This window comes from Sminthopsis crassicaudata, chromosome 4 (assembly GCF_048593235.1).
Source record: "Sminthopsis crassicaudata isolate SCR6 chromosome 4, ASM4859323v1, whole genome shotgun sequence".
Classification (NCBI taxonomy): Eukaryota; Metazoa; Chordata; class Mammalia; order Dasyuromorphia; family Dasyuridae; genus Sminthopsis; species Sminthopsis crassicaudata.
Window position 1 is genome coordinate 133,134,380 of NC_133620.1, and position 25,460 is coordinate 133,159,839.

The 25,460-nt window shown below is 35.3% G+C and overlaps 1 protein-coding gene across 3 annotated transcripts in view; it reads left to right on the top strand.

Annotated features, from left to right (window-relative positions):
* The window catches only part of EZR (ezrin), a 67,649-nt gene that overhangs the window by 17,241 nt on the left and 24,948 nt on the right, over nt 1–25,460 (top strand). For all 3 annotated transcript variants that reach the window (XM_074309411.1, XM_074309412.1, XM_074309413.1), the window contains exons 3-5: nt 13,781–13,864; nt 23,728–23,823; nt 24,931–25,205. In XM_074309411.1, the coding sequence (XP_074165512.1) occupies nt 13,781–13,864; nt 23,728–23,823; nt 24,931–25,205 (455 nt within the window). The remainder of the gene's footprint in view (nt 1–13,780; nt 13,865–23,727; nt 23,824–24,930; nt 25,206–25,460) is intronic.

Genomic DNA, 25,460 nt, shown 5'->3' on the forward strand with positions numbered 1-25,460 from the left:
TAAAGGGAAAGTGTCCTTGAAAGGTTATAGTTAATTTATTTATTTGTTTGCCTTTTAGTGTAGGTTTCTACTTTTATTGGATAATGCGACTGTGTTTATAGAAAGACAGTTTAATGATGTTTATTTTTTTCAGTGTTTCCCATATTAAACTGTACATTGCTATTCTAGATAGGCTTTTTTGTTGACCTTAGACACATAATGTCTGACATTCCTCAAACATTAGTATGTGGGGTCCTTGTGCCCTTTCACTCAATTTACTGCCAGGCCACACCTATGAATCTTTTCACTTTTTGACAACTGATAGCTATCAGGAACAATATAACTGAAGATTATATGTTGTTAACAACTAAGAAAACAACCCAAAGTTTACTTTGCAGGATAGGTCTGGAATTTTTATATAGTGTACAAGTCCAGATAAAAACAGCCTTGAGTGTATTTAAAAAATTTTTTTAAATTAAATAGCAAGGAGGATTGATCATCAACTTTACCTCTTTACAGCTTAAAATAGAACCTGAAGAATCTTCCCAAGGGAGTATGTATGTGTGTGTTCCAAGAATTGTTTAATAAACCCCTACTATGTGGTGGACATTATTAGGTGCTGGGATTAAAAATATGAAAAAGTAAAATAATCCCTATTCTAAAGAACTTTATATTATCACGTAGGAGACAACTTGTATATATAATTATATCCAGAAAAAGAATTTAGCAAATAATTAAATTCAAATAGTTTTGGGGGAAAGGGCATAAGTAAATGGTGTAAGAAGGTAGTGGTAAAATATAGAAAATGTCTTGTAGATTGTTGAAGATGTTGCTAGAGGTACCTCTGGAATGGAGAGTTATAGAAAGCAGAAGTAAAAATGGAAGTGCATTTGAGGCATAGGTCACCAATTTTATATGTGTGAATACAGACATATATTATACAGGACACCCTGGAGTTGGATAGCTCTCAGTTCAAATTCTCCCTTTTTGCATACCTGGCTCTCTGTCCATGGATGGGTCATGTCATCTCTGTGCTCCCAACAGCCCCAATTCTTAAAGTGACTGAGTTGCCAGTCTTCATGGTACAGGAAATATCCATGTGGATAAAATCATAGTACTCTTTGGATATAGTGTATACAATGTATAAATTTAATAGGTTGGAAGAAATTATTTTTAGATTTCTCAAGATCCCTTGTAACTGAAAAGATTTGTAATGTCCCATTCAAATAGGATTTGCTTTGTAATTGGTATCAGTGACAAAACAAGTCCTGTTTCTGGGTCCTCCCTAGAAACATTTCCATGTATAGTTTTCTGTCTTCACCTTGGGGTTTAGAATTGTGAAAATGATTGACATGATAAGTTACTTTTGTTTGTAAAAAATTAAGTGTGCTTAATTTAAAAATGACTTATACATTCAAATATTAGTTATTTTAAGTTGATTTGGAGTCTATTAACTATTCTTGGAATATTTTAACAACTTAGTTTTAAAGATAACATAAAAAATTAGGCAAATTATACTTTGAGTTCTCTAGCAAAAGAAAGTGCTTACATACCAGTTGGCCCCACCTAAATATCAATTCTCTGGATGAAATCATATTTGTATAGCCTTGTTTCAGTCGATATATTCTATTAGATATTTCAAAATAAGAAATTCAAAACATTGGCTTATCCCACCTAGTCATCCAGCAAACATTTAATTTTGTGTTTTAAACATGTGGAAGGATATTAGAGGAAAGACACCAAGGATATGATAACTACTTAAATTTCAGTTTACCTTGTGTTTAACTTTGATTTTTACTACAAAGCATGGTATAAATTTGTCTGTGTAAAGTATCAACAGCAGCATTTGTTAGCTCCTTTTAAAAAACAAAACTTTTACCTGTTTTCCTGACTACTCAAAACAAGTTTAAAGATGTAAATTTAGAAGGAATGATTTTTTTTTTCTTTAAATCTATGATAAAATAAATTCCTGGATTTGGCTAATCTTCTTTACTGCTAAATTCCATTCCTGTTAGGGGAGGGGAGGAAGGAGAGAGGACGGAAGAGGGGGAGAAGGAGGGAGGGAAGAAAGGAGGGAGGGAGGGAGGGAGGAGGAGGAAGAGAGAGAGAGAGAGAGAGAGAGAGAGAGAGAGAGAGAGAGAGAGAGAGAGAGAGAGAGAGAGAGAGAGAGAGAGAGAGAGAGAGAGAGAGATAGAGATAGAGATATTGGTTGATTACTGAATTTATTCAGATTTTAATTCTTATGTGTTTCCATTGAATCCAACAACCCTTTTCCCTCACCAAGAATAAACATTGTTTAAATTGTAGCTGGGAGACAATACCTATAGTCTTGGATTACAAATTCTGGTTTTAAATTGTTTCATTTCCAGTGAGAGAGAATATTTGGTAACAATTGGATAAATATTATACAAAACAAAGTTATGAAGGTCCCCCTCCTGACAAAGAAAGAGAAGAATTTTCACTCTAGTGTAAAATGGAACTTGACTTAAGGTTTATAGGTGATGTCTTAGTCCTTGTTAAAATTCAGAAAGAAGTTTTCACAGGAGTTACCTGAACAATAATCCCAATAGTATGAATCCTATTCATATGGTCTGGATTATTTTGGCCATTTTAACATTCTATGGAAAAGAAAAAAAATAAGTCAGCAGTTATCAGGCACTGACTTTATGCTTTGTGCTAAGTGAGAAATGAATATTTCTCTCATATCTAATTAGTAATTATTGTATTAGGATCAAAGTTTTTCCCCTTCTCTGTTTCCTCTTCCAGATCTACCTAAGCCTAAATCTAATCAGAGAATAAAAGAAATTTTAGGTATGGGCTAAATGAATCCTGCTCTTTTGTGTTTGTTCTCACTGGCCTAAGGAAAAGTTTATTTTCCCCTATTATCTACACTGGTGATAGGGAAATTCATGTCTCTTTGATCAGAATTTGAGTGACCCAAGTCACATGTCCTAAGACCTTTTTAATGTAGCCCACATCTTTTCTTTGTGTTAATCAATTCCAGTTGATTGCCGCCCTCAGGAATAAGTCCTCTTCTCTTCAAAGGGTAAATAAACCTGTGACCCCACCACCAGTTGGGATCTTTGTTCTAAGAGACAACCAAATGACCAATTATTTTATTAATAACCTGGTAATCTTATTAATAAAATGATTAAATTACTTAGAAACTATGCCTCTCAACCTTTTTAAACATCACATTGATGAGGGATAAAAACAGTTCTCGCTTTCAAGAAATTCAGTCTATAGAGGGGAAGAAAAATGCAAAGAATATATACAACCAAGATACATAAAGAATAAATTGGAGGAAATCATAGAGGGAAGGCTCTCTTTCTTATGACATAGCAGTATTCTGATTACATTTATATGCCATAATTTGTTCAGTCATTCCTAGATGGGCACCACTCTAATTGCTAGTTCTTTGTGACTGCAAAAAGAGATGCTCTAAATATTTTGTACATAGATCCCTTTTCTTTTTCTTTGATTTCTTTTTATTTTACTCTAAAGAACTATCCTGAATTGAAATATTCATATAACTAGAAAAAAATTCATCAGAAAATGAAAGGAGGTATTTTTCACATCTTTTCAACACAGCTTATAAAGAAAAGACCATGTCAAACTGTTATTTTCTTTTATTTAACCATTATCAGACTAGTACAGTGGAGTAATAATTTATAAATACGGTAGATCTTGATTTCAACTACACATTTGAAAAATCTCTCAGGTGAATCTTATGCATAAGGTAGAGATTTGTGGGCCAGTACTATTTTGTGGATTTGTAACTAACTGACCAGAACAAAAGAATAGCCAATGTGGAGTGTCTTGGTGGAGAGAAGTCTACTGTTTCAGGGATTGGTTTGTCTTTGACACTACTTTGTTCAATATTTTTATCAAGGACTGAAATGAAGGCATAGATGACATGTTTTTTAGATTTTAGGGTGATCCAGACTTGGAGTAATAGCTAATATCTTAGATAATAGGATTAAAAAAATTCTTGATTCTACTAAAACTGTGAACAAATCAGTATGTTTAAGATCTGTGCTTTATTGGGTTGGGACTGTTCTATACTTAATTTCTACTCATTACAATTTAGAGTTTTAGCTACTTGCTTGAAGCTCAGAAAGTTTAAGAGATTTGCTCCTAATACTAATGAAAGTTCAAGGCAAAATTGGAATCCAGATCTTCCTGACTCCCAAGTTTTTACTATGCCATGTTGCTTTTCAGGCCAAACTTTTTAAAAAAATGAAATTTTATTGGGGTTCAATGTAAAGTCCTAAACTTGGATACAAAAAAATCAACTGCACTGATTTAGGTTAGGAGGTATAGCTAGATATAATAGCTTAAATGAAAATAATCTCTTATTTTTATGGATCAGAAGTTCACTAGGAGCCAATACGTGGCAGTTCAAAGTGGTAACATGATTTTATAATGCATTGAGAGATCCAATATGTAGAAAAGAGATTTAATAGTTCCATTATAGTCAACTCTGATCAGATTACTTTTGAATAACTGCTCAATTGTGGATTCCATATGAGACAACTGTGTGACATGGCTGCCAAAAATATTAACATAATCTTAGGTTATTTTATTTAAAACTTTAGTATTGAGAAAACAAGGAAGGTGAGTAATTGCTGTTCTCTTTTCTAATCATTTTGTTCAGTTCTGAATCCCGTGTTTGACAAACTGATGAGGTTTAGAGAATGATGATCTCAGAAAAACCTGGAAAGACTTACATGAACTGATGCAAAGTAAAGGGAACAGAATCCAGAGAACATTATATACAGTAACAGCAATATTGTATAATGATAAACTGTGAACGACTTAGCATTCTCAGCAACAAAATGATTCAAGACAGTTCTGAAGGACATAGAATGAAAAATGCTGTTGATATCCAGAAAAAGAACTGATGGAGCCTAGATGCAGATTGAAGTATACTTTTTTTTCCTTTATTTTTCTTGTGGGTTTTTTTTTTTTTTTTTTTGGTCTGTTTTTTCCACAACAAGATTAATATGAAAATGTTTTGCATGACTGCACATGCATAATCTATATCAAATTGATTGTCTTCTCAATGGAAGAGAACAAAAGAGGGGAAAATTTGGAACTTTAAAATAAAAATTTTAATTTCTTTTACATGTGACTGGAGGGGAATAAAATACTAGATAGATTTTTAAAATCTTTTTCTTTTATGTGACTTTCTCAGGGTCATACAGATATGAAATATTACGTGTTTGAGGCTGGATTTTAACTTAGGACCAGTACTCTATCCATTGCACCATCTAGCTACTCCAATACATTGTATTTTTTAAAAGATTTTTATCAGGGGCAGCTAGGTGGTGCAGTGGATAGAGCACCAGCCCTTAATTCAGGAGGACCCGAGTTCAAATGTGGTCTCAGACACTTGACACTTCCTAGCTGTGTGACCCTGGGCAAGTCACTTAACTCCAGCCTCAGGGAAAAAAGAAAACATTTTTATCCTTGAAAAGAGTAGGTTTAGGAGGACACATAATCTTTTCATATGTAGGAAGGGCTATCTGCAAAAGAAATACTTGGCCTCAGGACAGAATTAGGATTCCTTAGATCCAATTAGAATTGGAGTTAGAGAGTGGCTGATTGGACTTGATTGTTATGCTGGGGAGGGAAGCAGGAAACTTCCTAAAAAGTAGAGCTTTACAAAAGTGAAATGGAACACCTCACATAGTGGCTTTCCCTTGTCTTCAAATAAAAACTGAATAGTGATTTGTTGGGTGTGAAACAGGACATTTTTCTTTGCCAAGACAGGCTAGAATGGGGCCTTTTCAACTTAAAGATTTTGTGATTCTTTGAAATGATGTATAGTTTAAATGGTTTGATACTATTTATTCTTAGGATTCTAAGGAGTTCCAAAGAAAGAAAAGAAGCAATATGCTAGTCTTTGTAAATGATCATTTTTTAAAGTTCTTTGTATTGGCAGCTAGGTACTTTGTCAGGAAGGTATGCTAATGCTACTTGACTTTGTAGGTGAGTTGAACCCATACCCCATATTAAAGTCTTTATCACATTTACCAGTAATATGCTACATTTCCCTGGAGGCCATGGTGCCCAGAATGACCGAGTAGTATCTGATTTTTGATTATAATGAATGATGACCCTAGTAATTCAATATTTCTGAAGATCTGTGATCTTCCTTCTTTGGATACTACTTCTGCTGGTGAGCTCCATGGCTCCTCATTCTGTCCAGTTTTTGCCAATGTCTTTTCTTAAGATCCTACTAAAGGACCACCCAACATGTTAGGAACTTTCCTCTGGGCTTTATTTAAAATTTCAATGATATCAATGTAGTATTTGTGGTATCCACCTTAACATCATGCCACATGACTGGTCCACTTCCCTTTTTTAGTCATGTTTCCAGATTTTTTGTTTTTTGGAAACTTCTTGAGCAAAGATTACCCATTTTGCTTTCTCTTATACTATTTTATTAAATAAAAATAGTTTTTAATGGATGGCCAGCAATAATGGGAATAGATGAGCATTCATATAGTGAAATAGAAAATAGGTTATTCAGTTAATTTGAATTTTTAATTGCTTCTAATTACTTAAATAGATTGATAGTATATGGGGAGCAAAGGGAGTAGTAAGAGGGAGAGGAAGCAAATGAAGAAATACTTGTCCTAATGTTTATTGATTGACTAATCTGCCCCTTTAGTTCTGGAATTCCCACTTCACCAGAAGCAGAGAAGAAATTTTCCTAGCTCCACTTTGGCATTAAATTGGCTGAAGTTAGCTATCCAGTTAATAATTCTATCATGCCAGATGGAGAGGTTGGTATTTATTAGCTTTTGAAATGTGAAGAAGGAACAGTCTCAATTTGTGTTAAAGGGTCTTTGATGGCTATACTCTACAAAAAGTATAGTATTGATGATATATTCTACAAAGAACCCATTGCTGAAAGAGATCAGAAATGCATTAAAATCTTGAGAGATTAAAATATGGATCAGTCTTCTGCAGCATTTGATTTTACACAGAAAAACTGTTTTAGCTAATACTAGTGTCCTGATATTAGTCAGTTAAATTTTAATATAGACTTACAGTGGTGTAAAGGATGATTTATACTTAGAAGACATCAGAAAAGATCCTGAGAAGCTGGAGTGATGGGCCCAAATAATCAACTACCAACAAGAAATTGAAATAGTTACTTTTTACATTAAAAATAAGCTTCAGAAGTACAGAATAGGGGACATCTGGCTTAACAGCTGGTCACAAGACAGATGTCTGAGGTTTTGAATTGAATACCAAAAAAGTAGTCCAACCTTGAACTACATAAAAACAGCTATAGTGTCTTTCTCAAAGGAGTTAATTGTTCTGCTGTGTTCTCCAGTGATCATCCCATAAAATTGTTTTCTTCTGTGAGAGATGACTTTTAGAAAGGACATTAGCAAATTGGAGTTAATTCAAAGGAGAATGGACAAGATAGTGAAGTATGTGGAAGCTTACACAATGTTTAATCTGGAGAACAATTAAGAATTGGGACTATTTCAGAGTTGGAAGAGGAATTAAATTATTTTATGTAGATCTAGACAGTGGAACTGGAGACAATTGGTAGTCATTTTTCAGAGGTAGGGGAGAACTCTCTTAAAAATTAAAGCCCTCCAAAAATAGAATTGGACTACTTTGTTAGGTAGTAAACTTCCTAATGGTAAAAGTGGATGAACTGCCTTGGAATGATAAAAGCATAGAAGGAATAGGGTGGGGGATTGCATTAACTCTCCTTTACAGACCCTCCCACAAAGACTTGGAATATTACAGGAAACCAACAATTTTGATATTACTAATAGCTAGCAGTTATATAGTGCTTACTTTATGCCAGGAACTTTGCTAAACACTTTATAAACTTTTATCTCATGTGATGCTGCTTCTTCTTCTTCTTCTTCTTTTTTTTTTTTTTGACTGAGGCAATTAGGGTTAAGTGACTTGCCCAGGATCACACAGTTAGGAAGTGTTAAGTGTCTCAGATCCGATTTGAACTCAGGTCCTGACTTCAGAGCTGGTGCTCTATGCACTGTGCCACCTAGCTGCTCCTGTCTTGTGTGATTCTTACAGCAACCCTAGGAGGTAGATGCTATCATTATCCCTATTTTATAAATGAGGAAGCTGAGGCAAATAGGTCAGATGATTTGCTCAAGGTCACACAGCTAGTAAATCTCTAAGGCTGGACTTGAATTCAGGTCTTCTGACTCCAGGCTCTTTATTGAGCAACTGAATAATCTCCTATCAGCACATTCATTCCATTACATTTGTAAACCACAGTTAAGCCATTCCCCAATGTTAGGTCACATATTTTGGTGGGTTTTTTTATTGTTTTTTTGTTTTGTTTTGTTTTTTGTTATTGCAGACAATGCTTCTATAAATATTTTTGTACGTAGGTTGGTTGTTTTTTTTTCCATATTATTCACTTGAGAGAGAGGGACAGCATAAACTGGACAGCATAAACTTGGTAAATTCACTAGGTCAGAAGTTATGAACAGATTAATAACTTTTCTAATATAATTTCTAATTGCTTTCCTAACCAGTTGGACCTAGTTCTGTCAGCAATAAATTAGCAAGTTTGTCTTTCCTCAGCCCCATCAACACTGAATTTCTTAATTTTTTTTTACCTTTACTTGAAGCATTGCTTTTAAAAAACATTTCATCTTTTGTTAATTGTTGTTCTTTCCCACCATCTCATGTAGCTGTGAGATTTAAAAAAAAAAAAGAATAAAAAGATTAATTCCTGCTGACAGTCTAGCTTGTGAAACAAAACCATATTTATATATTTATGTTTAAAATGAATTCCATTTACTTTGTACGCAGGAGATGTTTCAAAGCATGGAAATGCATTAATGCACAGCTTATAAGACTAGAAATGCAGTTCAAAAAAGTCATAATAAAATTGTATTACAGTAACTCATTATTGATTTGAACCTAATCTTTTCACAGTAGGATATCAAATTTTAAATTGAAATTTTCTTTGCATGTGTATTGTTTCCCAAATTAAAAATGCAAACTGGTCAAACTGTTAATTAGATGGATATCCTAACTGAACAGTTAACACAAATTTATAGCAGTCCCTACCTCACAGGGTTGTTAAAAAAAATTCAGAAAGCTATACTAGGTGCTGTATAAATACTTATTCTCTTCCCTTCCCCATCCAAGATCATCTGCTCTCCCATTTTTGCTGAATGAGTTTAACTGAATGAATCTTAATGAATTTTAACTTAACTCCCACATTATCACTTATTTGACTGAAGCAATAACTTGCTGAGGTCATGCCCAGCCAGAAAGAATGATGGTTCTTGGAAGTTCTTAGAATAGAAAACTGTATATTTGACTGCATACATAAGTCATTCAGTGAGCTAACCTGGCAACTTTGAGAATGAGTTTTTGTTCAAATGGGAATTTCTGCTTCTCACACTTTCCTTCCCACTTTGTGAAAAGAGTTGTTGAAGGTGTTCTAGCTTTTCTTGTATCAGGGCATTACTAAGTATTGGAAAGGTCTTATCATCCAGATATTTTAAATGTGTTAAAAGTTGCTGAAGTGGCACCTTAGGAAGAAAAGCAGGAATGTTCAGAAACAGCTCTGACATTTTAAATGATTAAGAAAGGTCAGGCAACCTAATCTTGGTAGTAGGAGGATAATCCTACTCAAACTAGCTTTTGTGTAAATGCAGGTGTGATAATATGGGGATTAATACATTATAGGTTATATCTACTGCCCCAAATGCAAACATCCAAATGTTATAATCAGAATTCCTCCTATTTTAAATTACTTTTTTAAAATTCTTAAGTACATAAGGAATCTGGTGGTGCCTTTGGAATGTGACTGTTCCCAAAAGCACATAGTTCTGGTAGCTAAGGATAAAGCTGATTACTCTGTCCATGAAGATTTAAAGAGGTAACATATTTCCTTGCCTATATATACAGGGAGATGGTCTAGATATTTTTTTCTTATTGAATTTTATTACTTTATTGAAAATGAATTTGGCCATGCTTTGAGAGGTGATTTAAAATGCTAACCAAAATTCTTCTCAAAGTCAGATCTTAAGTCTAGTTTTATTTCACATATTACATGTAAGTTGCTCTGTATTCCATTATAAAACTCATTACCTTGCCTTTTATACTGCCAAGTCTTGTGGGATGTAGATAATGCATCAGGAAAATTTATAGCCAAAACTGATAACCCAAAATTTAAGTATTTTAAGTATTTACTGAGTTAATAAGTTAGTTATTTCTTTTCTCAAAACTCTTCTCTCTGCATTTGGCATTACCAGTAGAGAAGGTATTTTGAGTTGGGGCTCATTATTTTATGCTAGGTCAGAGATATCTAGAACTGGAAGAAAGACATCTTAGGTGATATAATCTAGTCTCATCATTCTAAGGATGCAGAAAGAGGTCCAGGTCACACAAAAGGGATAGTAAGTGGCAAAGTCAGAATTTAAAGTAGTGCTCCGATCATTCCAAATTTAGTGCTTTTTTTTTTTTTCTCCCAGGTCGGTGTTTCTGAATTTAAATCAGTTAGTACTTCAGACTTCAATTGAAATTAGTTTATGAAGAGGGTTTATATCATGTAGCTTAGTTTAGGCTTTTCATTCATACCAGAATATGTTTTACAATTATCTTAACTATTTTTTAAGTTTACAAGTTTGAAGAGTTCTCTTGGGAGAGGAGGTGAAGGGATTTTTTTGTTTGTTTGTTTATTATATGTACTTACAGTATGAAAATCCATAACTTTCCCCAGAACAAAGAAAAAACAGTTTAACAAAATCAAGCTAATCAGGACAGAAACTTCATGGCTTCATCTGACATAGTGTGGTAACATGCTGCACCTGTTGTGTACCACATCTCTGGTGAGAGGAAGAAAGTTTGTTTCATCATTTTTCCTCTGGAACCAGTGGCATTAATTATTTTCATTTGCTTTGTGCTTCAAACATTATTGTTTGAAGGATTTGCTTTCTTTGATTTGGATCCATTCAGTTCAATTCATTAAGCTTTTCTTATGTTCTTCCTGTGTACAGATTATAATACTAGGTACTGAGGATATGTAAGCAAAAAATGAAACTCTTCTTTCCCTTAAAGAGTTTGCAGAGTTGTTTAAATTTAGATAAGTCTTACCATTTTACTTGGAACACTTCCCATTTTGTTGTTTCCTTTGACATGGTTTCTTATCTCATGCTTGTATCTCAATTTGTTCAGCCATTTTCCATTTGAAGGGCCACTCATTTAAGTTTGATTTTTGGCATATTTGAGAGTTTTTTTTTTTTTTTTTTACCTCTTTAATGTAACTATTCAGAGGCCACTGGGTCAGAAAATAGGACTATTTTAACAATTTTTCTCAAAATTACTTTTTTGAAAAATTTTACTCCATATCAGGTTAATCTGACTTTTTATGTACCGAGGCAACTTTTTTTTTGCATTATGAATTATTACTTAATTTTCTGTAGGATAAATTTGTTCATAATATTTTATAGGTATAAAAGATAAATAGCTTGCCAAGTTGGTAGTCAGCGAGAGATATAGAGAGATTTGACTTTTTTTCACTTGTGTATGTGTGTGTGTGTGTGTGTGTGTGTGTGTGTGTGTGTGTGTGTGTGTATGTATATATAGCTACATATATGTAGATCTTTATATTAATATGCAGGGAAAAAAGATAGCTCATGTCTTTTAAAAACTTACATTCTAGTGAGAAAAAGATAATATACAAATAGGAGAGAAAGGGGAAGTGGACAAGATTGAAGGAAGCCAGATTAGAAGCTTGATTTTTAAAGTTCAAATACCTGGAACAGGGCTGGAAAGATAATGAAGGTTGGCTTGGGTGCCTCCACAAAAAAGAAATGGAAATGAGAAGGAATGTAGGATTGAGGAGTAGAAAGGAGATGGCTAGGCAATATGACTAGAACTAAGAGTGTGGGTGTAGGGGACCAATATGAAATAAGACTGGAAAGGCATCTATGTAGATCTACTTAGTGTTTTAGATATGACATATATTTGTCAAACTACATATTTTAGTGGAGAAAATCAGAACTAGTGAACTATATATAACGAATACGAGAGTGATTATCACTACTGTAGTTCCAATTTGGGTTTTGAAATGACCAAAAAAAAATTTATCCTTATTAAGATTACAAGCAAATAAAAATGGAATATTAAAATCCAAGAGTGGTCTAGTGTTGATCTTAAGCTGCTTCTGGTTATTTTATAGGAAATAGTATTTCTGTCACAAATTAGTTCCTTGATAACTCTCAAGTGATGGAAACAAATGATTAATGATTCGTTGCAAGTGGGGATAAAGTACTGGCTAACCTTGACATTAAATTATTTTATTTATTTTTAAAAATAATTTATAACCACTCATTTGGGGATTAGTCAGCATTTCAGCTTTGGTGAAAGCAATCTGCCACTATTGGCTTATATTAAAATGCATAATCTGCAGGTTAACTTTTCTTACGGCTGTATTTGACTTTGGGGCTGGTTTTCCCATCTCTTATATGTACTCTTGAAAGTGTAATCAGGAAGGTGGTGAGGAGAGACCTGCTTTCTTAATACTTCTTTCTAGACAGACATTTTGCAAATATTTTATGAAGTCATCTTCAATTTCCAGTGAAAGAAACTTAGAATCCTAACTTTTTGGAATGCTTAGAAATTTGTCTAGTTTTGTTTGCTAATAAACTTTGATATACTTTTTGAATTGTGGGTTTCAGATAGGAAAACAAATATTAAAGGAAGTCTTGCTTACCTCATACTTTTTTATTATACCCAACAACAGCAAAAGTTATAAGGGAAGGCAACATAACTGATTTATAGCTATCCAATTTTCCTTAATGCATTGAAAAAAATGATCTTTAAAGGCTCAGAAAAGTGAGCCTTGAGAATGTAAGGTCCTTGTGAGCAAGGAGTGTTTGCTTTTTTATTTCCAGCATTTAATACAAAGCATTGAATTAAATTGAGAATCATTTGCTTATCAATCTGCTCCTTAAGGATCAGTAAATCCAGTTGAGCTTAACCATTCTACCATGTTGGAAGCCTCCTCCTCCAAGAACTTTTGTATATGTCTGCTATATACCTAGGCTTCCTCATTCAAATGTGAATTCCTTGAAAGTTGGAACTCTACTTTTGCCTTTATTTGTATCTCTACCTTTTATCTGGTACATAGTTGGCACTTAATACAAACTCAAAGATAGGAAACAAAGTGATGGGTGCTTGTTGTGTTGATGCCCTTTAGTTTGAAAAATAAATTGGTGATCTCATAAATGGAAACTGAAATTGAGTTCCCTTTATGCCTAAGGGCCCCAGATCCATAGAAACACTTGCCTCCCCCTTCCCTGCCTAGCAACTTTTGTTCAGAGTACACAGTATTAAAGTTGCCCAGTCAACTGCCAAAACTGAGTAGTGGGATCCACTTCAAGTAGGAGAAATTGAAACTCCAAACTTGTCTAGACAAGTCATTTTTTTTTAGTTAATTTGTTCCCTGGGTGATTCCAAGAAAAGAAACAATGCTTTATTAACCTCTGCTTTCAGACTTTTTAATCAGTTTTGGAAAAGCAGCTTTGGTCTGGTTATGAATGTGTTTTACTAAAGTAAAATGATGGCAACTTGGGCTTTGTGTATGTGCCAATTTGGCCTTGTTGTCAAGGGTCTTGGTGTGATTTGTAACTTGTCTTGAAGATGGATATTTGGGAAAGGCTAGCACTACTGGGGTAATGTCAAACTCCTCCACCAGGTTTTTGTCAAGGCCACAGGTGGGTTAAAAATTAAGTCCTTGGTTAATGTACTTTTTTCTGGTTTGTTCTTTCAGATTAATGTTCGTGTTACTACCATGGATGCTGAGTTGGAGTTTGCCATCCAGCCCAACACTACTGGAAAGCAACTCTTTGACCAGGTCAGTTCCCTGCATCCCTATAAATGACTCAGAAGGGAGAACTTGGATTCTACAAGATGAACGTGTTTTCCTTTCCTATTAAGCTACTTGTTGATGGATAGGAGGTTCCTATACTCTTCAATTATATGCATATACACATATACATATTCAATATATACACACATATACAAACACACAGCACCCGTGTGTGTGTGTGTGTGTGTGTGTGTGTGTGTGTGTGTGTGTGTATAAAGAATTTTTTTTGGCCTCTTCCACAAAGAAAGCTAACATTATGTTTGACTCTATATGGTAACCTGTGGCTGGAGTGCAGTATTCATAAAAGAGATGAGGTTGGAAAGGAAGGATGGTTCCAAATGGTAGAAGGCCTTGAATATCAAGCACATCTGACCTTTTACTCAGTAGAAAGCCATTAAATGTAGACAATGCCATAATCTGACTTATATACAAGGAAAATTAGTCTATCAGTGATATGAAGAATAGTTGAGGGTGGCAGACAAGGAAAACCTATTATTAGTTTAGTTGGGTAAATTATAATCTTGGCCCCATTTTTTCCTCATTTAAAAAAAGGTGAAAAGTCCAACAAACAAGTAAACCTTTTAAAATGCCTTCACTATTTACCTGTATCTTAGTTAATAATCTTCCTTTGGAAGATAAGTGACTTCTCTGGCATTGGAAGTCTTTAAATAATGGCCACTTATCAGAGATTGTATAAATGAGACTGGTGACTTGGGCAGGAATTGAATTGGATGACCCCTAAGGTCCCTTCTAACCTTATGATTCTTTGACAAAATCTCGAAGTGTTGATTTAAAGTTGGAAAAAAGATTAGAGATAGATCATTGAGTCCAGCCCCTTTGCTTTATAAAATTTAAACATTTATAGGAAATATTTATGAGAAATTATGACTCCAAGAGATTCCATGACTTTTCCATTGTTACTCAGTATGACATAACAACTATATATATATATATATATATATATATATATATATATATATATATATATATATATATATATATATATATGAATTTTTAAAAAAAAACAGTAATATAATAGGTATTCTCATGGTGGTTGCATGTGGTATTAAATGGGGATACTCGATACCTCTGAAGGCATGTGGTCTAATGAAAGGAACACTTAGTTTTTGGTCCTAGTTCTCTTGCTCAACCTCAGGCAAGTCTTTACACCTTAGTTTCTTCTTCTATAAAGAAGAAAATAATATATTTCATTATTTAACAGGGTCATAGTGAAACCAAATGAGATCATCCATATAAAGAACAATAGTGCTGCTGCCAAGCATTATTCGTATATGAGCTAGCAGTAGTTAAATATAGCATGGTGGATAAATAGAATGAAAATAATATAGCTAGCATTTATATATTGCCCATTGTGTGCCAGGTAGAGAAGGAAACCACTTTAATATCTTTGCCAAGAAACCCCCAAATGGGGTCACAAAGAATCAGACAAAAGTGAAATGACTGAACAAGAAAAATTGTGTCCTAGGTGCTTTGCTAAGCTCTTTACATATATGATCTCATTTGATTTTCATAGCAACCAGAGGAAATAAATGCTTTTATTATCCCATTTTATAGGCAAGCAGAAATTAAGAAACTTGTTCAGTGAAGATCACATACTTAGCAGGTGTCTGATACTGGTTTTGAATTTATCTTACTTCTTTCCACTCTGCTACCCACCTATCTGAAAGAACACTAGACCTAATTGTCTATGAGAACACCGGACCTCCAAGGAGTCCTAAATATAAACCCTGCTTTTGACCCTGGGTGATTCTGGGAGTATTAGTTAACCTCTCTTAGCCTCAGTTTCTTTATTTGGAAAAGGGGAATAATCTACTTAGAAGGTTATTGTGGGAGCAAATGATAAGATGAAGTATTTTGCAAACTTAAACACCTAGATAAATGTTAACCCTATACAGGGTAGTAATATGCATCACTTATAGTCATGAACTGGGGAGAACTGAGTCTACAAGAGAATTCCCTTCCCCTAGCCCCAGCTGAAAAAGAGGAGAATAACAGAGGTCATTCTGATATTCCTTGCATTTTCTATTTTGCTTCCAAGAATGGCCAGGGTGCTTCCTGGCACCTGGGTCCCCTAAGAAAATTGATCTCCGTGGATGGCCCAGCAAGTCCTTTCTCTTCTCATTTGGGACAGTTTCTAATTTCTAGGTGGTTATGCTTGAGTAGCTATAAATAGAAGAAATGGCAATTTAGAGAGAGTAATTTAAAGGACTACTTCTTGCTTTGTGCACTTCAGAAATACTATGTTAGCTTAATAATAATGCCCAGTCTGATCTAATCTTACTTTAAATTTTTAAATTTTTAAAGTTTTTTTCCTATTTTAAGAGTGACTGTAAATTGTTCACTTAGTGCTATTCTTTATATTGCAAATAAAAATACTTTCTTCCTCCTTTGCTAAAATTAGGTGCATTAACTAGTACTGGATACTTCAATGGTTTCATTTTTCTTAATCTAACATTTTTTTCTATTTTTTTTCAAAACTACTTTACTCTTTACTGGCCTCTAACAAAAAGACTGTATGTAGAATTCCTTTCAGTTCCACTAGGCACACATGACTGAATAGTGTTCATTCTTGCTAAAAGTTTTGCCAACAAGTTTTAAATGACCTTTTCAGATATGTATAGAGGGTAGAGACAACTAGGTCTGTAGTGCCTTCTTTTTCATCATTGTGTTTGTCTTGTATCCATTAGAAAATAATAAAAACAATCTTGCTGCTTCTCTCCTTTTTTTTTTTAACCACATCACCAATATCACTCTTGGTTTACAGAACTGTCTCAGATGCTGTTTTCTGCCTTTAGCTGATGACTAGTGATGGCTACTGCATGTGTCATTGAATTATCCAGATGCTTGGTCATTCTTGATGTCACTCTGCTCAGGGAAACTATGTCCAGGGATTAGTATTATTCCTTGACCATCTGCATATGATCACTTCTTCTCCTTGGGCAATATAGTGCATGTCCACATTGGTGCAAACATATCATTGTAAAGTCCCCTAATTGGCTTTCAGAACCCTTCATAACCCATTCTTCTTCCCTTATTCCTGTCTTCCCATGCCTGTCCCAAATATCTGTTTTGGAATCCCATGATAGTGCATTGTTCTTGTTCACAATGTGCTATGTGTCAGCTCTGGGACATTATGCCTGGAACTCGATCCATGCTTGGAACTTCCTCATCTCTGCCTTTTGGCTTCTGTGGCTTCCTTTGGGTCTCAACTGAAGTAACATCTTTTACAAGAAGCCTTTCCCAGCCCTCTTTAATCCTAATGCCCTACTCCTGAGATTATCTCCAGTTTATCCCTTCTTTATCTTGTTTGTATATCCTGTTTGCACAATGTTTTCTCCATTAAATTGTGAGCAACTTGAAAGCAGGGGAAGTTTTTTGTTGTAGTTGGTTTTTTTTGTCTTTGTACCTCAGCACTCAACACAGTGCCTGGGACATAGAAGGTGCTTAATAAATGTTTATTGGCCTGTATATTTATTTCGCCCTCTTCCAAAAGTTTTAATTTGAATTTTATTGAAGGTTTTTAATTTGTTCTTTTTCTAGCTTTTTTAGTTGGATGCCCAATTCATTGATCTTCTCTTTCTTTTTTATTCATGTAAATATTTAGAGATACAAAATTTCCCAAAAAAACTGCTTTGCCTGCATTGCCCTTTTCCTAAAAATAGAAAAGGGAGGATTGATCTACACTTTGTCCACAAACTAGAGAAAATACTACACTCAGATTTAGGAGACTTGATTTCATCTGGCCCTGTCACTAATTGGTTATTTCTTCTCCCTTCTCAGACCTCAGTGTCCTCATCTATAAAATGAAGGGGGGGCAGAGCTGAGTAATAAGAATATTAGAGAGGCTGGGGATAGTGTGTTATAAGGGACAAAGCATTAGAATTAGTGTCCCAATAATTGATTTTTCAATCCCAACTCAGACTCACTTAGGGAGGAGGCAGCTTTGGATTAGATGGGCTTTTAAGATCTAAATCAAGCCCTAAATCCACAGTTTGAAGTTGGGGGGGCGATGAGGAATGTTTTAGCATTTTTCTTGAGGTGAGGAAGTACAATTTTCTTTTATCAGGTATCATGCAAGCCATCATTCACATCTCTCTGTTGTCTGTAGCTGAAGTTAGCACAGGGAAATTTGCCTTTTATTCATTATCTAATGTTTATAGTTCATTTCCTCTCTTCACTGGTCTGCTCAAGCTTTTTGATTATAATAATGCTTTCCGAAACCTCTTTTAGAATTCAGGTACAGCATACTGACCTAATAGGTCGCAGTGGAACTTCTTTTGTGGCATTTTGGTACTACAGTGCTGAATTTGGAGTCAGAAGTCTCAAAGTCTTGCCCCTCAGCCTTGATACTTACCTAGATGTGGATTTGTCAGCAGTTTTCTTAACCTTTAAATAAGTAGCATTTATATAATTCTTCAAGTTTTGCAAAGCACTTTACTGGTATCTTATTTAATCTTTACACTATCCCTTTAACTAGGTACTATTATTATTCCCATTTTACAGATAAGGGAACTGGGTTTAAGATTAAATGACACAGCAAAGGAGTGAATGAGGCAAGATTTTAATTCAGGATTTGCTTATTCCAAGTGCAGCCTTTTATGCCACCTGGCTATGAGTGACAGCCTTAATTTCTTCACCTCTACAGGGAGGGTCCTAATGCCTGACATAGCCCACCCCTTGGTAAAGTTGTTTATTATTACCACCATTCTTTTCTTTGTAGTAGCAATTTCAATCTATGCCAGGCCTGGCACATGCTTCATGTTTCTGCTTAAAAGTCACATCCCAAAATCTAGCCGTCTCTTAAAATATTGCTGCCAGATCTTGTTGCAGAGTCTTCATCTCCTATTTTGCAAGTATACTTAGTTTAAAATAAAAAATCCCTATTTCCTCCAGGGCACATGCAGGTACTGCTGCACTCCCATCCGTTAATGAACTGAATACTAGAGAGTTGTTCTGTTTCTCCTTTTAATACTCTGTGTACAGCATCTTATTACATTGGGTGACTTCCTTGAAGCCTCATTAAGCTAGGCCTAGAAGCCTGATGTGTACCTCCAAGCTGGAAAGGCTGGATTTTACCTATTACTTAGTTAGGACCAATCTAGTGATTTATCACCACATGAGCTAGAAGGTTGTGCCTCAGCCATTCTTAAATATCATTTACTGAGAAATGTAAAGGTTGTAATGTAGGAGTACCCAGAGCTGGCAAGATGACTGATTCTTCACTCATTTTTAAGGTTTCTCTTTCCTTTCTCCCAATAGTGCTAAAATATTATTGGATAGAGATCAGATAGAAAAGCATGGCCTCAAGAAGATGAAACCTCTTTATTAGTTTTATATTTATTACTATTGCACTACTACTAATAATAGCTAGCATTTATTTAGCTCTACGAGGTTTATAAAGTCCTTTACAAATACTCTCATGTGATCCTCCCAACAACCCAGGAAAGTTGGTGCTATTATTCCCATTTTAGAGAAAAAAGAAAGTTGAAGGAGACCACTTTGTGACTTGTGCAGGATCACATAACTGAGGAGTGACTGAGGCTAGAGTTGAACTCAGGACTAATACTCTGTCCACTGTGCATCCTAGCTGCCTCATATCATCATTACTTACAGTGTCATTTTTTGCACAGGAGGCAAGTTGACCATTTTAATGCAGGAAATGTGCTGCTTAGGGAAGGGACAGGCAGGAGCTATGGAAGAATGGATAGATCTTAAAGTTGAATAGGACTCAAATTAGAGATTAGGTAAATAAATGGGTTAAATGAAATTTATAATATTTTGTACCCTAGGATACCAGATGGGTAACAAGTATGCCCTTGTTCAATAGGCTTGAGCAGGCTGCTACAGGAAGCTTTTCCATCCAGGTCTCCAGTATTATGTTTTAATGTGTAGTTTGTCAGCCTTGGACTCATCCCCAAAAGGAGTCATTTTAGTTATATGAGGCAAATTTCCAGAAACTAATAGAAGCTTACTATAGAAAAAGGCTTCTATGGAATAGATGCCAGTTCTTCTTAGCTACTTTAAGTCCCCAGAGAGAGAATGTTATCCAAATTTTCTTAACTCTTTCTTGAATATTTTAGCTTTCAGTTTCTGCAGATCTTGATGCTAGTGGTTCTTAATTGATTTTTGAAGGAGAAAATAGAATTCTTTTGACATTTGTTAAAAAATAGGAGACAAGGAGTTTAAAAAGTGAGATTTTTTTTTTTTCAAATATTGAGTCAAGGGAATTCTTGTTTTCTGGAAATGGGAGGGACTGTGTATTAGAGAAGAGGAAGAATATTATAATCAAATGGTAATTATCTTATTACTGGTTAGTAAGATTTGAATAACTTTTTTTTATTCAGAATTTACCGGAGGCTGATGCATTGATTAGGGTTATGTATTTAGTATTCTTGAAATCACTCACAAGTATTGACTAAGTTCAGGGTCCATTTTATGTAAACCCATTTGTAAATTCATATTCTTCACATTCACATTCATTCATTCTTCCATGAAGTAGGTAATCTGTATTAGAAAAAATGTCTTGGGTGAGGCTAAGCAAACAATAGAGATAAAATGTGTGTGTGTGTGTGTGTGTGTGTGTGTGTGTGTGTGTGTGTGTGTGTGTGTGTGTGTTGTGTATGTGTAAGGGGTTATCACATAACTCTGCTACCCTGTAGTTTAAAAAAAAAAACAACAGGACAACTAAGTAGTGCAATGGATAGAGTGGCAAGTCTGGAATAAGGAAAAATCATCTTCCTGAGTTCAGATCTGGCCTCAGACACTTACTAGCTCTGTGACAAGTCACTTGTTCCTCAACTTCCTCATCTGTCAAATGAGGTGGAGAAGAAATGACCAATCCCTTTTCTTTGCCAAGAAAACCCCAAATGAAGACACAGAGTTGGACACAATAACAAAAGTTTTAAAATAATCATCAACCCCAATATTATAAGAGATTGACATTCACAAACCTCAAGAGGAGAGGTAATTAAAAGTATTTAATGTTTAAGCCCATGTTGTTAGTGAGGATGTCAAGAAGAAAATGAATAAGTAGAGAACTATAAATATTCTTTTAAGTTGCAGAAAGTTGCAAATGGTTACCTTCCACATATCCATTGATACAGTTCTTAGGATAATGTTATTGTTTCACATATGTCTGTTAAAGAATAATTCAGTTTTCATGTATAAATGATATCACATTCTTGCCTTTATAATGGGTAGAGAAAAAGTGGAAGGAAGAGAATTCAGAACCCAAAATTTTAAAAAAAATTTTTTTAAAGAAATAATGCGGTTTGAACGCAATGTGTGTTTTGTTGATACATTTTTCTAGATAGAATCTTCATAGTTTAGAGCTAGCAGGCTTTGCTACTGATGAGGAGATAAAACTCAGAAAGCAGAATAAAACTTGCCTCAACATTACACATACACAGCAGATCATTAGCTGAGCAAATCTTAATCACCATCTCTCTGTTTGTGATGTGATGCTTCACAGACTTGCAAATTGGGAGCAATAAAAAGTATTTTCCTTAAGAAGAAAGACTTTTCATTATAAGTTCACAATAATTTTAAAATGCTCATTGACTTGATGGAATAAGGTACATGCTTTAGAATAAAGGAGCCTCAACTATCATTTATGTCATGAGAATCATAGTTGCAAAGTTATAAAGGACCCCTTAGTCCTCTTCATACTTTCCATATAAAGTATTGTCTACAACATTCCTAGTGTGTGCTCATCTACCTTTTAAAGACCTGCAGCAATAGGAAAATTACTTATTGAGGGAAGTTTATCCAATAAGATATGGATGGAGAGAGAACTTCAGAAGACTTTGCGATATTTGTTGTCATTTTCCCCACATTTTTGCATAAGGTAGAGGAAGAATTGAGGTTGATAGGTGGAGGAGGAAAGAGGGGCGAACAGAACATCTGAGTCTCAAGGTTGAAGCTTGTCAGGAATTCATGTATTTTGAGCTGGAAGGAACCTTAGAGATCATTGTGTCCAAACCCTCATTTTTGGCAGATTAAGGAAGTTAAGACCCAGAGAAGTTAATTTACTTGCTCAGAGTCGTATGAGTAGCGAATGGCATGGCTTGAATTCCCTATAAGATTTATCTTAAGTACAAAAAACAGTTAATATGTCTGCGTTTAGATTTGGTGGCCCCTAAGTAGTAAGGTGAATAGAGTACAAAGGCAAGTCACTTAACCTTGCCTCAGTTTCTCTATCTGCAAAATGAACTGGAGAAGGAGACTACTCCAGTATCTCTGCCTAGAAAACCACATGCATGGTTCTGGCTTGCTATGATCTATGAGGTCACAAAGAGTGAGAAACAACTGAACAATAATGATAACATGCCAGGCAATGGTGAGTTAAGCATTTTTACAAAAATTAGCTTATTTGATCTTCATAACCCTACCAAAGTAGGTACTATTACTATACTTTTTACATTTGAGCAAACTGAGGCAAAAAGAGGTTAAGTGGTTTATCCACAATGTGTGAAGTTTGATTTCAGACCTAGCACTTTATCTACAGCCTTTAGAGAGATAGTTTAAGAAAGTCACATAGCTAGCAAGAGTCAGAGATGAGTGTTCCTGGCCTTGAGGTCACTCTGCCTACTCTGCCACCTTCTTCTCAGATAGAATTAAGATCTCAAGACTTTGACATGTTCGCTAGATGGGCCAAATCTGCCAAGATGAAATTATTTAACAAGGATAAAATGTCCATCCTTGTTCAAAAAGCTACATGGGCAAGTATGGGGGAAGGGAAGATTCATCCTAGTTAAGGGATATAAAGGGAGGTTGAATTATAATCTTTGAAATCTGGATCTGTTCTCATTCTTTTTTTCACTTTGAGTTCCTATGAAATAATAAAATATATGAATCTAAATTCTATGTCATAGATTAGTCACTACTTTCCCCTCCAATCTTGTAACAGTGGGTTCGTTTTTCCATATTTTATTTAAATTCCATGAAAACAAAGATTCTAAAGGCCTGCATAACTTTAGCTGTTTATGAACTCAGTCTACTTTGAATGTCAGATTTTGGTTTAAAATGTAAATACCTAGTTTGGGATTTCTATCATGGTTAGATGGGGATCTCTTTTTCTTTTACAGCCTAAAAGAAACCACAAAATGTGGGGGGTTCCCCAGAAAAATCGAGCAGCTTTTGGAATTTTCAGCATGTATTCAAAGCCTGGGCTGACTGAGCACAGATCATATGTTCATTGTGGAATATGCTGAATGGGTGTCCTGTAGTTACCCTTGACCCCCAACCATTCATATACACAGTAGTAACAGCATGATACTCCCTATGAATCAGATTGCAAGAGACTTTCTTTTCTTCAGAAACACCATAAAGAATTTAAAAAATGATTCATGAGGCTAATGAACAGTCCTCACTTTGAGTCAGGATTAAATCTTTCCCCTCCTCCACACTATGATATGAAGCTCCTGGCACTGGATGGTCATTATTTCACATCCTAGGAACCTAGAAGCCAAAAATCTGCCTGTCACCCCTTGGTGAATGTAAAACTTAAGCTTGCCTCTCTCCCAGCCCTCAGCATCACCACCCTGGAAATGTGCCACCATCTGTTTCCTGCCTTTCACACAATTGCTTCTTCCCTTCCCTATCCTTAGCTGTCAGATTCCTGGACTGAGGGGTTGACAAGCAGAGCCATAACCAGAAGCACACAAGGACTTCTTAGACCTGTGTAGCAATTGAGCCAGCCAGACTGGTTATTCCCTTGGGAATTGGGCTAACTCTAGGAAAACTGTATCATATTTTGGCTACCTGGCATTTCTGCCCATTTGGGAGAGGCATCCCTCTTTAATTGGTTTCTACATTTATATTTCCAGGTGGTTAAGACCATTGGCCTTCGGGAAGTGTGGTACTTTGGCCTCCAGTATGTGGATAATAAAGGATTTCCAACCTGGTTGAAGCTTGATAAAAAGGTAAATGAGGGTTAACTATTTACAGATTGTTAACCTGGGTGTGTTGGCTTGCTGATTTGATATTGACTGTTGGATGAGGGAAACCTGAGCACTTTATTCTCCTTCTAGTCCTTCTTTTCATTTGTCTCTAAAGGACTTTAAAAAAAAAAATTATACTTGCAGATTTCCAGGGAACTGGCAGTCCTGGGAACTGGATATCTTATGTATTATAACTCCCTGCTTCATTGAGTTAGTATGGTGTTTCCTTGTACTACTGTCATTGAACCTTGGGTTTGCTGGTCTGTTTGTTTGTTTTAATTAGAATGTACCAGAGAAGCTAATTTGCTCCTGGGAAGATTCTAAAAGCAACAACTAGATTTTTTTTTTTAAATGTTTTATAAAAACATTCACTTTGTATTGCTTTGCTCAAGTTGGCTTAATTATGCCCCAGTACTTAAGAAAAGTTATTCTTATTTTTTAGCAGATCTAGGATAAAGTAAACTAAGCATTAATATTTTTCCCCCTATATCACTTCTTAAGATGCAAATCCAATACCATATTTTCTCAAAGTTTAGTATAATGTACTATAATAGAATTTGGCTTAGCTTGCCTGTCTAACCCACAATATGGTGGAAAAGGAGTTAGTAGGTATAAATATTAGAGCTCAGGGACAAGCTTTCCAACTCCACCTTCCATAGTGGGCAATTCCCATAATGTTTGTGTACTGAGGGTGCTTCCAAAGCAGGGCCTACCTTTGGATCTTGAGGCCCCTCTCTTAAATAAGAGCAGTTGGATAGGCTAGATAAGCCTATAATTTATGACCCTGTGAACACAGTTTGGATGTAAGGGTTGACAATAAGCCAGAAGGAGACACAGATCAGTAATTGGCTCCTTCTAAATCCATGATGGGTGTCTAGCAAAACAGAGATAGGCTAAAATTTTTTCTGGATTTATTTATTTTTTTTTTTTTTGCTTAATATACTCAAAAAGTATTTTGAAGAACCTTGTCCTAGAAAATGTAATCTTGGAGCCCCATTTGCATGTGCTTATGCATGCCATAGATGATGTGTTGTGAAATCTAAAACTTTGTCATTTGAATTTTAAGTGGGTTTGTTTCCTCTTGTCCAGGTTTCTGCTCAGGAAGTCAAAAAGGAGAGCCCCCTTCAGTTCAAATTCCGGGCCAAATTCTACCCAGAGGATGTACCTGAGGAGCTGATCCAGGACATAACCCAGAAGCTGTTCTTCCTACAAGTGAAAGATGGAATCCTCAGTGATGAAATCTACTGCCCTCCTGAAACTGCAGTGCTTCTTGGATCCTATGCTGTTCAAGCCAAGTTTGGCGATTATAATAAAGAAGTGCATAAAGCTGGGTACCTCAGCTCTGAACGTTTGATCCCTCAGAGGTAATCCCAAGCACCCTCTCCATCTGCCCTTCATCATCTAGTCATTCACTTGTGTCATCCCGCATAGGATGACACAAATAGTATCGGGAGTGGCAGGGCCAGGGTTGGGACTCCAGTGACTTCTGGGTTTTGTACGTTTTTAAAGTGAGTCACTGGACTTTTGACTCTCCAGCCCACAAAGTGTACTTTGTGAAGAGATTGATGACTGCTTTTAGAATAGTTTCAGGTAGTGGGAGGAAAAAATAACCAGAAAGG